This window comes from Branchiostoma lanceolatum, chromosome 15, assembly GCF_035083965.1.
Source record: "Branchiostoma lanceolatum isolate klBraLanc5 chromosome 15, klBraLanc5.hap2, whole genome shotgun sequence".
NCBI lineage: Eukaryota > Metazoa > Chordata > Leptocardii > Amphioxiformes > Branchiostomatidae > Branchiostoma > Branchiostoma lanceolatum.
The window spans coordinates 2298521-2315784 of record NC_089736.1 but is presented as its reverse complement, the minus strand read 5'-3'; the positions used below and the strand labels follow the sequence as shown (position 1 = coordinate 2315784).

General features: G+C 45.4%; 2 protein-coding genes, 1 long non-coding RNA gene and 1 other non-coding gene across 4 annotated transcripts in view; all 4 read left to right on the top strand.

The window, feature by feature from the left end:
- LOC136421210 (ATP-binding cassette sub-family C member 9-like) overlaps positions 1-17264 on the top strand; it is a 66910-nt gene that overhangs the window by 22315 nt on the left and 27331 nt on the right. The gene's annotated exons all lie outside the window — the stretch shown is intronic.
- Positions 154-4430, top strand: LOC136421213 (ATP-binding cassette sub-family C member 8-like). The gene is made up of 7 exons (XM_066408399.1): positions 154-252; positions 402-510; positions 757-860; positions 1342-1391; positions 1524-1607; positions 1881-1943; positions 2120-4430. The coding sequence occupies exons 1-7, from the start codon at positions 234-236 to the stop codon at positions 2255-2257; spliced, it is 567 nt and encodes a 188-aa protein (XP_066264496.1). The 5' UTR covers positions 154-233; the 3' UTR covers positions 2258-4430.
- On the top strand, positions 7538-9400 carry LOC136420879 (uncharacterized). The gene is made up of 2 exons (XR_010753339.1): positions 7538-7769; positions 8442-9400. It is a non-coding gene; the product is annotated as an uncharacterized lncRNA (long non-coding RNA).
- LOC136421287 (5.8S ribosomal RNA) lies at positions 12501-12654 on the top strand. Its single transcript, XR_010753418.1, has one exon. It is a non-coding gene; the product is annotated as a 5.8S ribosomal RNA (ribosomal RNA).

The following is a 17264-nucleotide window of genomic DNA, read 5'->3' as shown; positions in this document are numbered from 1 at the left end:
GCAGGGTATTTCACAGAATGCACAGCTAAACATTTTACCGGTATTATTCTCCACTACTCTTTTCTTCTGCCTGTATCTTGTCCTACTCTCTGTTATGATATTTAGCAAAAGCATGTCTTTGATTTCCTTTGATTTGAATTTAAAAGATTAATTGTTTATTGCTCTTTCTGTAGGTTGGGATCTGTGGGAGGACAGGCAGCGGGAAATCTTCCCTCACTCTGGCCCTCTTCAGGATGATTGACATGTTTGAAGGTGGGTTCATCAACCGCAACTCCAATTCTGTTGTCCTTGGAACCAATACTAGTTTTTAAATTCATTGATTTAAGAGCCATGCTATTATATTAGAAAGTTATTATACTTGTGTCTTAATTCAGAATTTACTTCTTCTTCTTGCTACTCAGGTAAAATCTGCATAGATGGAGTGGACATCAGCCGTGTGCCCTTGACCTTACTGAGGTCACGCCTGTCAATCATCCCTCAGGACCCCGTGCTGTTCAGCGGCACCATCAGGTTGGCGCCTGTCGTAATTCAGCTTGTGTTACATGTATATGACTCAATGACACTTCAGTTAAACCTGTTTTAGTGACCACTGATGCACTCTTTTGAAGAGAGTGTTCAATACCACAATAAAATAACACAGGTCACTGTGAAAAGTTTTTAATCACACCACTACAACTCAGTTGTAAGAGTTGGTCTGAAGTGTCATTTGGCAGTGGAACAAAAGCTTATCATATGTTCTTCTCTCCCCCTCCCCAGGTTTAACCTTGACCCCGAGGACAAGGTCAGTGACTGGGAGTTGTGGCGGTCGCTGGAGATTGCACAGCTCAAGTCTGTTGTTACTGAGCTGCCAAATCAACTGGGTAAGTCATAATAACAAAAACACTGTCGCTAAGTCTTAAGGAATCTTCAAGCATATGGCATAGTGTTCAATATTGTTAGGGTGTTTGGCCGAGAACCCAGAGGTCCTAGGTTCGAATCATCTGATATACCACCTACAATGTATGTTGTGCCCTTTGGAAAAGGCACTTAAAACACGGATTTCCTCATTCTAACCAGGTGTAAAAATGGGTACCTGACTTGGTTAGGGAGGTGAAAGGCGGTGAAAAGAGAGGGTTGGGCTCTGCTTTTCAATACCTTGCTCTAGATACAATGTACAGTCGATTAACAACCCACTACCTCTACAGCCTCAAAAAGGCAATGGGAATACCTTTACCGGCATTTTAAAGTAAAGCTCTCATATACAACACGTTGGTATGCATTTTGTATGTGTCTAGAAAATGATAAGTAGTCTCTATCTTCAGGTGAAAAAAAATTGTACATGACATTTTGTCTTATTTTCAGATGAGATGGTGACAGAAGGAGGGGAGAATTTCAGTGTTGGTCAGAGACAGGTGTGTATTCTTGTCCTGATTGTTAAGAGATCTCAGCTGTTACATCTGATTTCAATGTAATGTATTTATTACCTAAATCATGGTTTTAATATTTTCTGTTCTTTAACTGTGCAAACCTTTTGTTTCATGCAGCTGTTCTGCCTGGCCCGAGCGTTCGTCAGGAAATCCCGTATCCTCATTATGGACGAGGCCACAGCTTCTATCGACATGGAAACGGTTTGACTCGTTCTCTTTTGTCCGAGTGTAGTCAACAGTTCTACAACTGTTACAGTTACTGTATTGATTTGTAATCAATCCTAATCTATAATGACAATGACCAGTGCCTTTTTTTCTTTCTATTGCTTATCTTGATATTATGATAAGCAATTTATTCTTCACAGTGTGGAGAAAGTTTGATTTCTTCTCTTTTGTCTAGACGTTGTGAGACCCAAATTGTTCCTAAGTTGTTGGAACTGAACTCCTCATAACTTAACATTCCTCTCCCCCCAGGATGCCATCTTACAAGATGTGATCAAGACCGCCTTCAGGGACAGAACAGTCTTAACTATTGCTGTAAGTTTGCTTCTTTCGTAACAGGGCTTGAAATTCATCTTTATATGAACAAGAAAACCTTTTACATTGTCATATATATGTACTAAAATCTTCTATCAATGTATTCAAAGTTTTTATGTGTAATGCACTCTCTAATGGCATGCTCCCTCACAGTGTTGACTTTTTCTATCCAACAGCACCGGATAGCGACCATCCTGAACTCTGACCGGATCCTGGTTCTGGACCAGGGGAAGCTGATGGAGAACGACTCACCAGAAAACCTGCTGAAGAAACCAGACGGACTCTTCACATCGCTAGTCAAGGCCAATAAGTAACCAGCACACGTAGAGTAAGAGCAGGTGCAGCTACAGTCAAACCTGTTACAAGTGCCACCTCAGCATTAGGACCACCTGGCCATTGATATACAACAGTCAAACCTGTTTAAGTGACCACCTCTGCATACGGACCACCTGGCTATTGATTTTTATTCAAACTTGTAAAAGTGACCACTACTACATAAGGACCACCTGGCCATTCATATTGTCAAACCTGAACTCGTGACCACCTCTAACGTTACATATACATAAGGACCACCAGCCCGATATGACCACTTTTTGGTGGTCCCCTAGATTATTATCCCCATTGACACATTACAAGCATTAAGAATCCTGTCTATAGTGACAACCTCCTGGCCTTCTCTACGTGTGTAGGCTTAAGGCATGCAGGTTTGACTGTAGCTCTAGTTGTGATTAATTTTCACCATGTTACGTTCACTATTTGTTATTCAGTTATTATCTTTCATGTTCTCATGATTATTAAAGAGAAAGAGAAGTATAAATGCCTTTAAGTTGGCAGTGATTTGATTTCATGGTAAGGAGAAAATAGAGTGTTTTCAATGCTATTGTCACAAACTCTTAAGTAATGGAAATACTGACTCCTTTACAGATATGAGCAATGAAGCTGTCACTGCAAAAACATTGAATATAAAACCACTGAAAATTTCAAGAATTACAGTATTCTGAGACATTCAAACACTTGATTGTGAGTCAAGTGAAGGCCAGTATCTAACAAGTCAATTAGAGCTGACAGACCTGACTCATACTGCTTTGTACCCTTCAAGTCCCACAGACAAAATCAGAGATGGCAGTCTTCAAGCCCTTTAGAAACACTGACAGACACACAGTCTGGATGCCAACTCTAATGGAGTTAAGTAGCAGGCATAACATTCACACGTGGGCTGAAGAAGACTGCAGCAAACTTTGAAATTCACATTCCAGAAATCCTATTCAACTTCTTTATATATTGGACATTTCAAGAATTTATATAACTAAGTAAGTTAGACATACTTGAAAAAAAGGAAAGTGATCTAGATCCAGTTTAGCTCACTGAAGAGCTATTCTTCCACTGGTCGCGACAGAGACGACAGACACAAAATACAGTATTTACAGGTTCTTTCTACTATAAAAATGCTGCAGAAATTTTTAGTTACAAACCAGCCGTTGCAACACATCGACTGTTTTAGTACAGTAGTTGCCAAATGCCATGTAGAAAAACTTTTCTATGGAAAAACATCGAGTTTTTATCAAATGCACAATTATATTGAAAATGAATAATGTGTACACAATCACTACTGTAACAGTAACTTCAAATGTACATGACATAACGTTACGTTTTTTTCAAAAGCTTTATGAAAAAAAGATAACTGAAGTTAAAGATAAAAATGTAAGTACATTTTGTGTACAGAAATTTTTGTTCTGGCATACTGACTAGATATGGATGTTAGAGGTTATGCTCATTTGTCAGGTGCAAGTCGCAAACAATTTGTTGATTGATACAAAAACAATACTTTGAAAGTCAGGTTCTGACTAATATGCAGTTATTAACGTTAATTCGGGTTACATTTTAAGTTTGTTGATTTGTCTTGTAGAAAGGGCCCCCTTGTAAAATCAGCTTGTTGAATGTTTAAGAGCTCTCCTAGTAGTCGATAAATTCAGAGAGAATAAGTGAAAAGAACATATTAACCACAAATCGTATTTTCCATGCATTGTCCTGGTGTTTTGACTGAGTTCTCTGTTTTCTAGACTAAGTCACTGTTCAGTGATGTGGCTGCATTCTTGTGCCAAATTTGAATTTGAAAGATTTATTTAGAAACGTAACCATATGATGTTGGTTGTTGCTAAAATTATAGATTTTTGATTGATAAAATCATAGATTTTTGTTTGATTATTGATTACACTTGGTGCCAGCTTTTCAAGATACATGTAATTTATACATGACTGTATTCATTTCAAAGCTTTATGATACTATGAGGACAAAAGAATTATGAGTAGAATAGATGAAATTTTGTTCGATACACTTGTCAACTAGAATGTGTTCTTGATTTATCTATATTCAATTTGATTTACCATAATTTTTTTGAGTTAATTTATCGCAACGGTTTTGTTTGTTCCTTTCACTTTTCTGTTTTTGACTTTGATTTTTGTAAATAAATCATCCATACCAAAATGATTTTTTGTTTGTGCTTCTCAAAATCTAAGTTATATCTCTGATAACAGTACAGTTACTGTATTATTAATATCAACTCTTAAGATGATGTTAACTCTTGATAGATTCAACTCCCCAATTTTCTCTTGGTTACAATTTAAACGTTTTGCCCGCTCGGCTCCCTCAGGAGCCTTGCTAAGCCCTTGTGTAAAAGGTAAAGTAGTGTGTTACACTTATATGATTATATAAAGATCGGTTATGCGAAACAAACAAGAACGTCGTGTAAAACTACCCTACATCTGCTTGGAGATTGACCACTGTGACGAAAGGGGAACCAAGCTGACCATTGGAGGGTCAAAGGTTAAGTGGCCACCCACTGTCAACAGGTTTGACCTACTTATCTGTACATAGACCGAATGTTTTGATGTGGAGTAGAGTTGAGTTCATTCGGGAAGGTAGGAGCTCTTAGTTTCCGCTCGTTTAGTTCAGTTCACTCGTCTGTCATTTCAGACTTGTGTTAGGTTAAATGTTCAGTGCTCTGTCGACTTACTTTAGCACCTTTGTACATCATTGAATGTCGTCGTAGGCATGTCTATTAGGCTAAATAAGGGGTAACCCTAACTTCGCACGTTCAGTTGTACGTTGTTTTCGCTGACAACTATCATCCCCTGTGAAAGTGACTGCCCAAATTAACTGACAGGAACCAACTATCCGCGGACATCAGTAGTGCGGGTTGCTAAGAATCCCATCGTGCCAACTGAAAGGAAAGCTGTCCGCTTGTCCGGTTATTGTGCCAATGGAAAGGAAACACTGACCTTATCATCAGGGTGACGTAATCTGACCCGAAAGGCTGACAGCTGAAGCTGAGGCGTGACAGTGCTGTGGTAAGGAAACTTCTTTGGTCTTCTTTCTATCATTTCTCCTATTCAGAATCAGATACAGTCAAACCTGTCAATGTTGTCCACTCACGGGGCGTGGCGAAAACGGACACAGTAGACAGCAGTTCTGTATTAGTACGGGCTGGGTCAATAATAAGATCATGAAAGAGATCGCTTTAATGGCCAGATGGTCCTTATACAGAGATGGTCAACAGTATAGGTTTGATTACATGGCTAACGTTTATCGATGAGCTGTATCCTACAGTATAGTTTCCAGTCTGTTGTTTTAGAGTCACTGCTTTCTCTTTTTTATTTCCAAAGTTGTGAAGGGGGGCAAAAGAGTCCCGCCGAAGTTTGTCATTGAATCTGAGGTGCCCTACTTCAGATAGCCATCGGTTGTCAAATTTTCCGATAAGTTTTTACGACACCGTCACAACAAGAGCTGTCATCGTTCTTTTTATGTCGGTGTGTTCTATTGATAGTCTTTAACTTTTACTACTGAGAATGTTTCTCCCCTTTCTGAGGTGAAAACAACAAAGATGTTCCTTATATGGCCTCGTGACAGGTGACCTAGTTTAGGAGTGGGACACAGGGGTCAATGATTCCATGATCCACCTGTGCACTAAACATTGTTTGCAAAGTGTTCTCTGACTTTGCAACTTTTATCAGAAAGACAGGACGAAACAAAAATGGAAAAGATCAGATTCTGATGATATACACTTTGGGTGATTATCGCTATTGTTCTATTGTGGGTCCCTGATAAAAAAAGATTATCTGACAAACAAACAAACAAAAGCAGAATAAAGTCCGTCAGTAGTCGTTGTGGGCGTTGTCCAACATCTCGGAATAGCACATTGTGCTTTATCTGTAAACCTTACTGACAGGTGACCTACTTTTGGTGACAAAGGTCAATCGGTCCACCTGTGCGCTTAATGTTGTTTGCAAAGTGTTCTGTGACTTTGCAACTTTTATCAGAAAATACAGGACGAAACAAAAATGGAAAAGATCAGATTCTGATATACCTTTGTGTGATTATCGCTATTGTTCTACTGTGGGTGCCTGATAAAAAAATACTATCTGACAAACAAATTAAACAAACAGAAGCAGAATGAAGTCCGTCAGTAACCGTAATGGTTGTGGGCTTTGTCGAACATCTCGGAATAGCACAATGTACAATGTACTTCATCTGTAAACTTTACTTGCGGGTCTATGTCGACAAACGAGGCTGTATCATTTAAGATTATTCCGGACAAAGGCCCAAATACTACTCTCAAATACTACTTTGTCTCTATAAACAAGACGAAAAAAATATGACAAAGTAGAAAGCCCGACAAAAACACGTCAAAAACCAGCCGGAACCCCTCCTTGGAGAATACCCAAATACGTCTGACTGAGTTACGCTGACGTAGCTACAATTGTCACATTATTTTCTCCCCAACTGACCCGTTCAGCCAGCGACTGATAAGATCTAACTATATAGGCACCATTTAGGGGCGTGGGTTTGTTTGTTGAGAAAGTCGTCCGTTATGAAACGTTGACAAAATATCCATTTAGATATCGTATACACATTAAGTTCTGGGCACGTGAGAATTTTCATTCGAGGTTCCTTCACTAATACTAATATTGCTTGTACTAAAGTTAGTAATCCTGATGCTGATAAATGTGTTGTTTTTCTATTAAGTTTTTATCACGGCGTAACCTGGAGATTGACTAACGGGACGAAAGGAAAGCTAAGCTGACCCTTGGAGGGTCAAAGGTTAAGTAACCATCCGCTGTCAACAATAAAAGGTCTGTTATCTAAATTCAGACCGTCATTGTAAATCCAAACATGTTTAATTTGTCCTATTTGTTATAATCTTAATGATTAACGAGCCTACCTGATAGAGATATAGTACTGATGCAAGTCATGTAACCTCCATTAATATCAATCCACCGGGTTACATAAATCCGCCACTTTGAAAAACGGTTCAGATATAGAGGAGTGCATTATACTGGGGGACGTTGGGTTGGAGATCTGTTTGGACGTATCTTTTCAGGGTGGTGCAATTATGTTGGTAGATGTTACCTGATAACTACGAAGCAGAAATAGTGTCAAAAAGATCGTATACGTTTTTTGAAATGGAATAGGTATGTAATTTAGAATGGAATATGTGTTTTTCAAATGGAATAGGTATGTAATTTAGAATGGAATATATGTTTTTCAAATCCAATATACATGTGGTGCTATTATTTTTAAAAGTTGGTATTGTTTTAAAATCTGGTACTATACGATTCCAAAATACCATACGATTTCTGTTTGCTATATCATTTCTGTTTGCTATATCATTTCTATTTGCTATATCATTTCGGTTTGCTATGTCATTTCTGTTTGCTATATCATTTCTGTTTGTACTCCGGAAATGACGCGTTCCGCTCCGGAAGTAGGGTAGGGCATACATCGGACAAGTTCGTGGTCTCCCACGATGTTGCCGGCCATTTGCTACGGGTAAGTTGTGTTCGTCTTTGGCGAAATACGCCGATATTAACGCACGTCACGTGTTGTCAGTGTCGCTGTGGACACTTGGACTTAATATCGGCCAGTTACGGTTGGTAGTTGAAGTCATTTTGTCGACAATCGCCAACATTGACTCGGGAACTTTACGTCTGACAGTGTGGGGGAGGGGGGCGTGTTTTCGTGTACCAATATATAACGTTAGATTTCCACCGGCGAATCTTTACGAAAAGAGGAGATTAAATATGGAAATTATGTGTAGAATGTCAACACAAGTTGCTGATTCTCGGACAATTTTTAATGACAAGATTAGCCTTGATTACCCTCAACTTTGGGGTTGGTAAGCTTGCCGCAAATCGGGCGTTTTGTGTATTTACGACAGAAGGGTAAAAGGGCGAGTCCAGAATGGATGTGTCAAATTAGGGCGTCAAATTATGGTCGCACAACACAGTACGCAGACTTTGTGTGGATGAAATAGTGCTAAAATCATTGAAAATTCGTAGAAATTCTAGAATAAACACCTGTTATTGGCAACTTGGGATATTATCATACCTACCTATGCCCTATTCTTTATTATCCTACAATTTTACTATCCTATTCATTTAAACTGACTGGTGATGAAAATGAGGTTTCATGCTTCTCAACCTCTTTCTTTCTGACTTGCAGGGGATTTAAGCCAACATGTGTATGATATGGAATTATCTGCACTGTGAGCCCAGAGATCTCAGCAGGAAACTGATGCTTATGAAGTGGGAGGGATGCTGCTATCTCTCTTGTCTTGCAGCTCACAGGGAGAAATATCAGAATCGCTGTTGAGTTCAATGTTTAGAACTATCCAGGAATCTAAGCTAGACGTTCAGATGTGGGAGGTGTGAATTGGACAGAAATACATGTAGTGGTAATGTCAATTTGACATGTTGCAGAGACATATATTTGAACATTGCAAACTGATGCTTGGGAGAACTAGCAACTCTTGTATTTGTAATTTCCACAACCTTGCCTTTCTTAGAGTAAATATAATATCATATTGTATTATAGGAGTCAAATGGAAGGTGTGATGGTATGGAAGATTGTTCAATTGCACACATGAATTTCAATACTTCCTTTAAGCATATTGGAACATATTGGCTTTGAAGCTACATCTGACATCCCTATGCCCCCTGGGTTATCATCACGGCCACTTACTGTAAGTCCATGATGACATGTTATGGCTGCTTGTTGCAGCATGGCAGAGAACGTTCTCTCGTCAATTTCTCATCTTACTAAGTAACCTTGGGCATGTTGCAGCTATGTTCCTTTGTACATGTAATGGATTTTCTGTATGTTGCCAGGTAAACATTTTCTACATGTGCATGATTTTTTACTTAATATTGCTTGAAACCTTTATCCTTGTCGTAGAATTTATCCTTATCTGTCATGACCTTTTGATAGGAAAAGTGCCTTGTTAAATGAGTTAAGTTTCAGAGATAAAACTGACTGAGCAAGGCATAAGAGATATTTTCTGCCAAGTTAACTCCCTTGAATGTAAAGAAGCTTTTTTTGTACCAGTGTAATTTCTTGGTTCTTGGACTGGCACTCTTCATTGTGTTTGCCATGTTTACTATTAAAACATTGAATGAACTGTTCAGCATCTGTATTGGATTGTTGCTTGACAGTGCCGACCATGCAGTCAGGTACAGATCAACCACAAAATTCTCTTTTCAACACCTGAAAAGCCCTGCCTTTGAAAATTTTATTCTAAATTCTTTCATCCGGAAACTCTTATCTCAAACATCTCAAAGGTTTGTTTTTTCCCCAGCATTTAGCAGTAAGCTTATTCCTACATAATGTTATGGGACTATCACGGGGGTCTATTAAAAGTGTTGTATTTTTCATGCTGATCTTACACTCCATTTGTTTCATACAGCAACCAGAGAACCAATAAATTTATTTGGATTGATCAATTTGAGTATTACTAGTTTTCTTAGATTTTTTTATTTGCTCTGTCACTGGTAGTCAAGTTTTCGTTGCTATACAAACATTTCGTTCAGCAGTTGTGAATGAATTTTTTGTAGTTTTTCGTAGTTTTGATTAACAATATGGTCGTTTATTACATGGGCCTTCATGCTGTCACCTATTAGTCAAAAGAAGTTCAGATTTAACTATTATTGTAAGGGCTATATGGAGATTGCAAATGTTACTTTCTATTAATAAAAAACACCATGACTCACTTAATGTTCCTTATTGTATGTACAATTTTCAACAGTTCATATCATACAAAACTGCTTCACACTGGTTTTAAAGAGACTGGTTCCTTGCCCTGGTAATAACAATATCCATTAACACCCAATGGCCTCGTTCTGTACTTTGCAGTGTGAATAGGGCATATAAACATGTAGAAATCCACAGGGAGCCTGTCTAGTGCTATAAACATTAGAAATTCAGGATGTTGGCCTGCAGTTTGAAATCAAAGCTATCTATTTCAAATTAGGCCCTTTCAGAGTTTGCTCCACAATGCCTGATCTTATTTACAGAGTTGCAACTTGCAATATGTGCTGTTGCTTGTATTGCCTACTTTAACTTAGCAATCTAAGGAGCCAGTACAACTTCTACACGACTTTAAGTTAGCTCTATACTCTATCTGACAGCCAATGCCCCTCACCAAGAGCATGCAGACCTGTGTGACAATGTTCAAATTGTCTTCAGCAGGCACCAGAATAGTTGCCGCTGCCACTTTTTGGACGGGCGCTCAAACACACAGGAGGACCACCGTTGTTCGTCAAGGTCAACGTCCTTGTAATAAAGTCCATCGGCATCGTCGCATGCCTTCGCACCTGAATAAGAACGCGTACGCCTCCTCCCCTCAGGCCCTTGCGCCACCTGATGAGTTGCCGTCGAAAGCACAATGAGCGTCCATTGGGCAGCCAGACAGAATAGCCTCTCGGTAAGCCCCGCTTTGGAAAGGGGTCCGTTGAAATTCAGCGAAGGTGGTCTGCCTCTCCTCCCTCCTCTGTGTTTTTGTATTGCACCAGTCGACACGATCCCCGGTAGAGGCGCGGGCGCTGCCCGTCAAAACCCATCTCGGCGAGAGAACGGTGACGGGGGCAGTCGGCCGTAATGGGGATCCACCAGAGAGCGATCCGCGGTCCGTGCAGTAGTCCGCACGCCCCCGAACAGCGGGAACGCGCCGCGAGGCCGCGAAGCCTCGGGAGCCTGAGCTGCAGCACTCCCGGCCACACCGACCGTTGCTTCCCGTTAACGCCCTAGCCGTCCCGCGAAGGACGAGCCCCCACTCTCTCGGGCGACGCCTCCGCCGGTTGAGTCCGACCACCGAGTCCGAAAGGCGACCTCGCACGCAGACGGAAGGGGTGAGTCCGTTCACTGGCGGGTCCGAAGACCTGGGCATCGCCTCCGCGGAAGACCCTGCCCCAGCGCTGGTTCGTCTGGACGCCCGTGGCACGGTCGACCTCGCGGGGAGCGGCAGCCTGATCGGCGGGGTAGCAAAACGACTGGGGAGGGAGTGTGCTGACCGGAAACCCGGTGTCCGCCGTCATTTCCCGCGCTAGACGAAAAACGACCACTCTCTTTCAAGGTAGGGTGAGCGACCTTCGGGAAGGGGGTGAAGGTGCGCTCACCAGCACCGACCACCGCTCCCCGTCGACAGGCCGTACGCCGGCCCCGACTCCACCGACCCGGAAAGGACTCTACCGGGGTCTGCATTTGGAGGACCCTGGCACCACACCGGCCCGCCCGCTGACGGTCCGTGAACCACCACCAGCCCCACGCCCCCCCGTCCGCGTGCCGCCTCGACGGCGGCGAAACTAGCCGAGCAAGCCTGTCCGATCTTGTCCGAGGACCGACCCAACTGCGGGCGCGTACGCTCCGGCACCCTCCCCCGATGTTGCAGGACATATTGATCATCGATTCTTCAAACGCAGTCTGCGGCCCCGGGTCAGTCCCGCTCTCTCAAGGTGGCGCTCTCTGCCGTCAATCGCTCCTCCTTCGCGGAGGAGCGCGGGCGGAGTGTCAGGAGCACCCATGCCAACCCACTTGGCGGCGGGACCTGGCAGCTTCCTTGAAACGTTGGTCGGGTGCCTTCAGTGTGAGCCCGTCGTTCCTTATACCCTGCTAAACCAGCGAGCCGCCCCGAGTAGCCTGGTCGAGGACTGAGTCAGGTCCTCCCGGCGAAAAGTTTTAGGCGGGTGTGCGCAAGTGGGGGAACCTATATCCTGGCGGAGGGGCGTCGCGTTGTGGGTTTGCGCGGAATGGGGTTGAGTTGCTAGTCTCACGACGGCGCCTAGGTGAGACGACTCCTCCCCGGCACCCCGGCGCGGCGTTTCGGTCTCTGACTCGATGCAATCCGTCTTGCGGACGAGTGACCTGTCCTTAAGCGTCGGACTTCGAGCGGGCATCCTGCGGTCCAAGGCCTCCTTTGGGCAGAGGGTAGGACTGTTCTCGGTCGCCACCGGCGGTCTCGACCGACTGCTCTACTCCCCGAGGTCTTCAAGAGAAGGGCGAGCGCAATCGACCCCTCGGCTCTCTTTCCCAGCTCGGGCCGGTCGGTCGCGTTTTGTCGAGGGGGCACAGTGGTCTTCACGGCGGGTCCCGGTTCGCGGAGCGACCCCCGGCCCTTCCGCTCGTTCACCGTCCTTCACTCCGAAGGGCGCCTTCTTCCCGTCTCTGAAACGACGGTGCCGAAAGGCAAAGACAAGCTTTCGATGCGAAATCAAACGAAAATAAAACGACAACTCCTAGCGGTGGATCACTCGGCTCGTGTGTCGATGAAGAACGCAGCCAGCTGCGAGAAGTAATGTGAATTGCAGGACACATTGATTATCGACTCTTCGAACACACTCTGCGGCCCCTGGTCCGTCCCGGGGCCACGTCTGGCTGAGGGTCGCGCCGCTCCATCTCTCTCGCTCTCGGGCGCATAGAGAGACTGCGGTCCTGGCGCGCGGCTGGGTGTCTTTGTCGAAGCTGGCGGCTTTCCACGGCGATCGGTAGAAGCTTCGTCCCCCGAAGGACAGATTTTCACAGTTCCCTCCGGTGGAGACGCTCGCGTCCAAACCCGATTTGCTTCTCGCGCTGGCGGCGCCTCGCTCGGGTGGACCGTGGGGAGTTCCTCCTCGCGACCCCGACCCGGCTTGGCGCATCCCCGCCGGCCGTCCGAATCGCAGCCCTAACAATCGAGCTGATACTCTCTCCCCGGCGAGCTAGACTGCGAAGGGCGTCGGCAGGCGGCGTGCCCGTCCGCAACGAATGGACGGTCGCCAAAGAGCAGCGCTTTGCGTGTTTGCTCACTCCACTCCTCGACCTCAGCTCAGGCGAGACGATCCACATATTAAGCATATTACTAAGCGGAGGAAAAGAAACTTACAAGGATTCCCTCAGTAACGGCGAGTGAAGCAGGAAAAGCCCAGCGCCGAATCTCCGCTCCCACGGGGCGCGGGAACTGTGGCGTTCGGGAGGTGCTCTCCGTCCGTCGACAGTTGCCCATGTCCTTGTGATCGAGGCCTCTCCCAGAGCGGCTGTCAGCCCCATATGGTGGCGACGGTGGCGTTCGGTCTGCCCCTCCTCGGAGTTGGGTTGTTTGGGCATGCAGCCCAAAGCGGGAGGTAAACTCCGCCTAAGGCTAAATACGGACACGAGACCGATAGCGAACAAGTACCGTGAGGGAAAGTTGAAAAGAACTTTGAAGAAAGAGTTCAAGAGTACGTGAAACCGCTAGTTAACCGAGGTAAACTGGTGGGCCCGCAAGGTCCGCCCGGAGGATTCAGGCGGCGTCCGTCCGCGCCCCACCGGCCGAGCATGGATCGCAAGACCGATCGGCCGGCGTCGAGGCTTTAGTTTTTCCGCGACCGGTTCGACGGCGGCCACGTCCCCGCGGAAGGTGCCCGGGGCCCTCGGGTCTCCGGAGTTATAGTCGCGGTGCGTGCGGCGCCCGCTGTCGGACCGAGGACAGGCAATCCACCGCCGCGTTTGCCCATTGCCCCCATGGCGGGCAGGAGCCAGGTCCCCGTCGTGCGGTCGACAGGTGCGCCACGCAGGGCGCCCGGGGTCTGCGGCGAGGTCCGATCGTCCACCCGACCAGGACCCGTCTTGAAACACGGACCAAGGAGTCTAACGCTTACGCGACTCAAGGGTGTTGTACGAAACCCAGAGGCGCAATGAAGGTGAAGGGCCGTCCATATGTCCGAGGTGGTATCCCCGCCGTCTCCGCGGCGCGGGCGCACCACCGGCCGATCTCGACCGCTCCGTCGGTGAGGTCGCGCTAGAGCGTGCGCGTTGGGACCGACCGAAAGATGGTGAACTATGCCCGAGCAGTGCGAAGCCAGGGGAAACCCTGGTGGAGGTCCGTAGCGATTCTGACGTGCAAATCGATCGTCAAACTAGGGTATAGGGGCGAAAGACTAATCGGACCATTACCTAATGTTCCCTCCGAAGTTCCCCTCAGATAGCTGACACTCTGTCGCAGTTTTATCTGGTAAAGCGAATGATTAGAGGTCTTGAGGCTGAAACGACCCCTATCTATTCTCAAACTTTCAATTGGTAAGGTGTCCGACTCGCTCGACTGGAGCCGGGCTTGGAATGCGAGTGCTCAGTGGGCCACGTGTGGTAAGCAGAACTGGCGCTGCGGGATGAACCGAACGCCGGGTTAAGGCGCCCGATGCGGAGGCTCATCAGACCCCAGAAAAGGTGTCGGTTGATACAGACAGCAGGACGGTGGCCAAGCTTAATCCGCTAAGGAGTGTGTAACAACTCAGCTGCCGAGTCAACTAGCCCTGATAATGATGGCGCTGGAGCGTCAAGCCCATACCCGGCCGTCGCGGCAGTCCGCTCCGGCTGAGCCAGGCCGCGACGAGTAGGAGGGCCGCCGCGGTGAGCGCCGAAGCCTCGGGCGCGAGTCCGGGTGGAGCCGCCGCGGCTGCTGGTCTTGGTGGTAGTAGCAAATATTCAAACGAGAAATTCAAAGACTAGCGGAGAAGGGTTCCACGTGAGAACAATAGTTGAACAAGGGCCAGCTGGTCATGAGTGATAAGCGAAGGCCACTCGGAAGTGCGGGCCCGGTTTCGTGGTCACTGCGTGTCGCCCCGGCCCGCTCTGCTTGCTCCCAGCGGTAACGAGGTTGGGTCCTCGGGTCCTTCCTAGGTTCGTCGGGCGCACGGTGGCGGGTGCGGCCGCGGGATTCTGTGCGTCACGAGCCGCCCCGGCATACCGAAAGGGAATCGGGTTAACATTCACGCGAACGGGGAAATGTTCGCCCGGCGCGGCAACGCAAGCGAAGTCGTTGACGTGGGAATGAGCCCCGGAAAGAGTGTTTTTTTCTTTGTAAGGCGCACGTGTCCAGGAATCGGTTTGCCCGGAGATAAGGAAAGCTGCCCCGTAAAGCACCGCGGCTTTTATGGTGCCGGTACGCTCAGGTGGGCCATTGAAAACTAAAGAGAGAGACGTGCAATTTTCACGTCTGTCCGTACCCATAACGTAGCAGGTCTCCAAGGTGAACAGCCTCTCGTCGATAGACCAACCTAGGTAAGGGAAGTCGGGTAGCCAGATCCGTAACTTCAGGAGAAGGATTGGCTCTAATAAGTGCTGTCACGGTCGCACTGGCACGGACAAGAAGCGAGATGGTAGTGTCCGTGACTGAACGAGGCCCGTTGGCCGGGTCGACCCGCGCATGGAACTGGCGACGTGACTTATCTTACACAATGGTGCTTTAACATCGAAACGAGGGTGTTTACTGAATTGTACAATCAGATCAGAGAGGGGTTCTTGACCGGCCAGTACAATACTTCAACAACGGTTTGGGGTTGATTACCTTCCTGTCCCTTACATGGGAACGTAATAGGCTACCGACCTTTATGTAACCGAAGTACCTGTAAGCCAGTCCTGTTGTTGTATATTTGTGAAGTAATTATCTCACTAAAATACAAACACAATCATATTGAAATCTGTGTGGCCTTTTCTCTATTCATATAGTATATTCAGTATATAAGTGTAATTAGAGAGCGCCGCTAAATGTCCAAATCCTAGCCCTAGACTATAGTACATGTACCTAACTTGTTGACCAAGTCCGGCTCGGCAATCATGTCCTTGCTTATATATGCTTACATGGCGATGGGCCCAACCAGCCAGCAGTGGCCATGTGGGGTGGGGCCTTACACCTGTGTGGAAGGTGTGTCGGAATGACTGGTTAAGTATTAAAAGCTACAAAGTGTTGTAGTGTTGACTGCGGTGTATGCTACATGAGTAGAACTATTGACAGCTACATAGTGTTGCAATGTTGACTGCAGTATACTAAGAAAAACATGTCAGGCACAAGTAGAAAATTGACACGGAAAGTTCTACATTACAATGTTTATTTTGATATAAGTGTATGCATATACATATACATGAATATAGAATAATGTATATATAGAATGGACAGAAATCCCCCTTTCTATATGAGGTGAATGTCGACCATGGTCTAGTGATATTATTCTTACAATAAAAAACTACATTGCCACAGTTTCAGACTGAATCATGATGTCTTTCAGTGCTCCCACTTAACTTTTGTTGAAATGGACTTTTCCTTTATAAAAAAGATGACCTATTCTAATCTCTCAAGTTCAGACACATATTCTATTTAATACTGCATATACACCATTTTCTCAACATAAAGTTCAGTATTCCTCATCACCACAGTCAAAATTTGACATGACCTTCATGCTGACTTGAATGTCATTCACTGGTTTGTAAAAAGCTGTCACACATACACTAATTGTACTGCCAAGCTGGGTGTGAACTCTCTTGATGTGATTCTCACAGCGTGACGAGGCTCATTCAGCCTAGATGGAGGCACCACAAGCCACACAAAGTCCTCTGTTATACTAGGCATGGACAGTATCCATACAACTTTGTCTGCCTATACAGACTCCCCCCAAAACTGTAAATAGACCATGGTCTGTGCAGTTTTGAAAGGTGAATATCTTTATAACAATATACACTACTATGACTAAATAAAAGGATCTGTTATGTTGAGATAAACATGGTCTCTCAAATTACTTAAGTCTTGTGCCAAAAAGCAGGTTTCCAAGTTTTCCAACATCACCTTCAAATCTGTTCAGTTTTCAAGTGACCAATGTTTTAGGATTAGAAAATAATGGCTGACAAGCCTTCTACAGAACTCCCCGTATGGCAGCCCTGTTGGTATTCCCAACGTGTGCTGGACTCAGGCAAGTCGACTGGGCCCTGCTCTTCTAGAAAGTCAATGGTAAAGTTCAGCGTCCTGTGTGCCGCACGCCCCACAGTGCAGACACAACATCTTTTCTGGGAACTCTGAGAAGAAAATATTTGAAATGCAACTAATTATTATACACAGAACATAACATTTTATTGCTTGACAATCATAACAGGTACAATGTATGGCAACTAGACTAAGGAGCTAGTCTTAAATTGGTAGGTATAAGAATAGGGCATGATAATAGCATAACATGTTGCCCAAGTTGCCAATCACTGGTATTTATTCTAGAA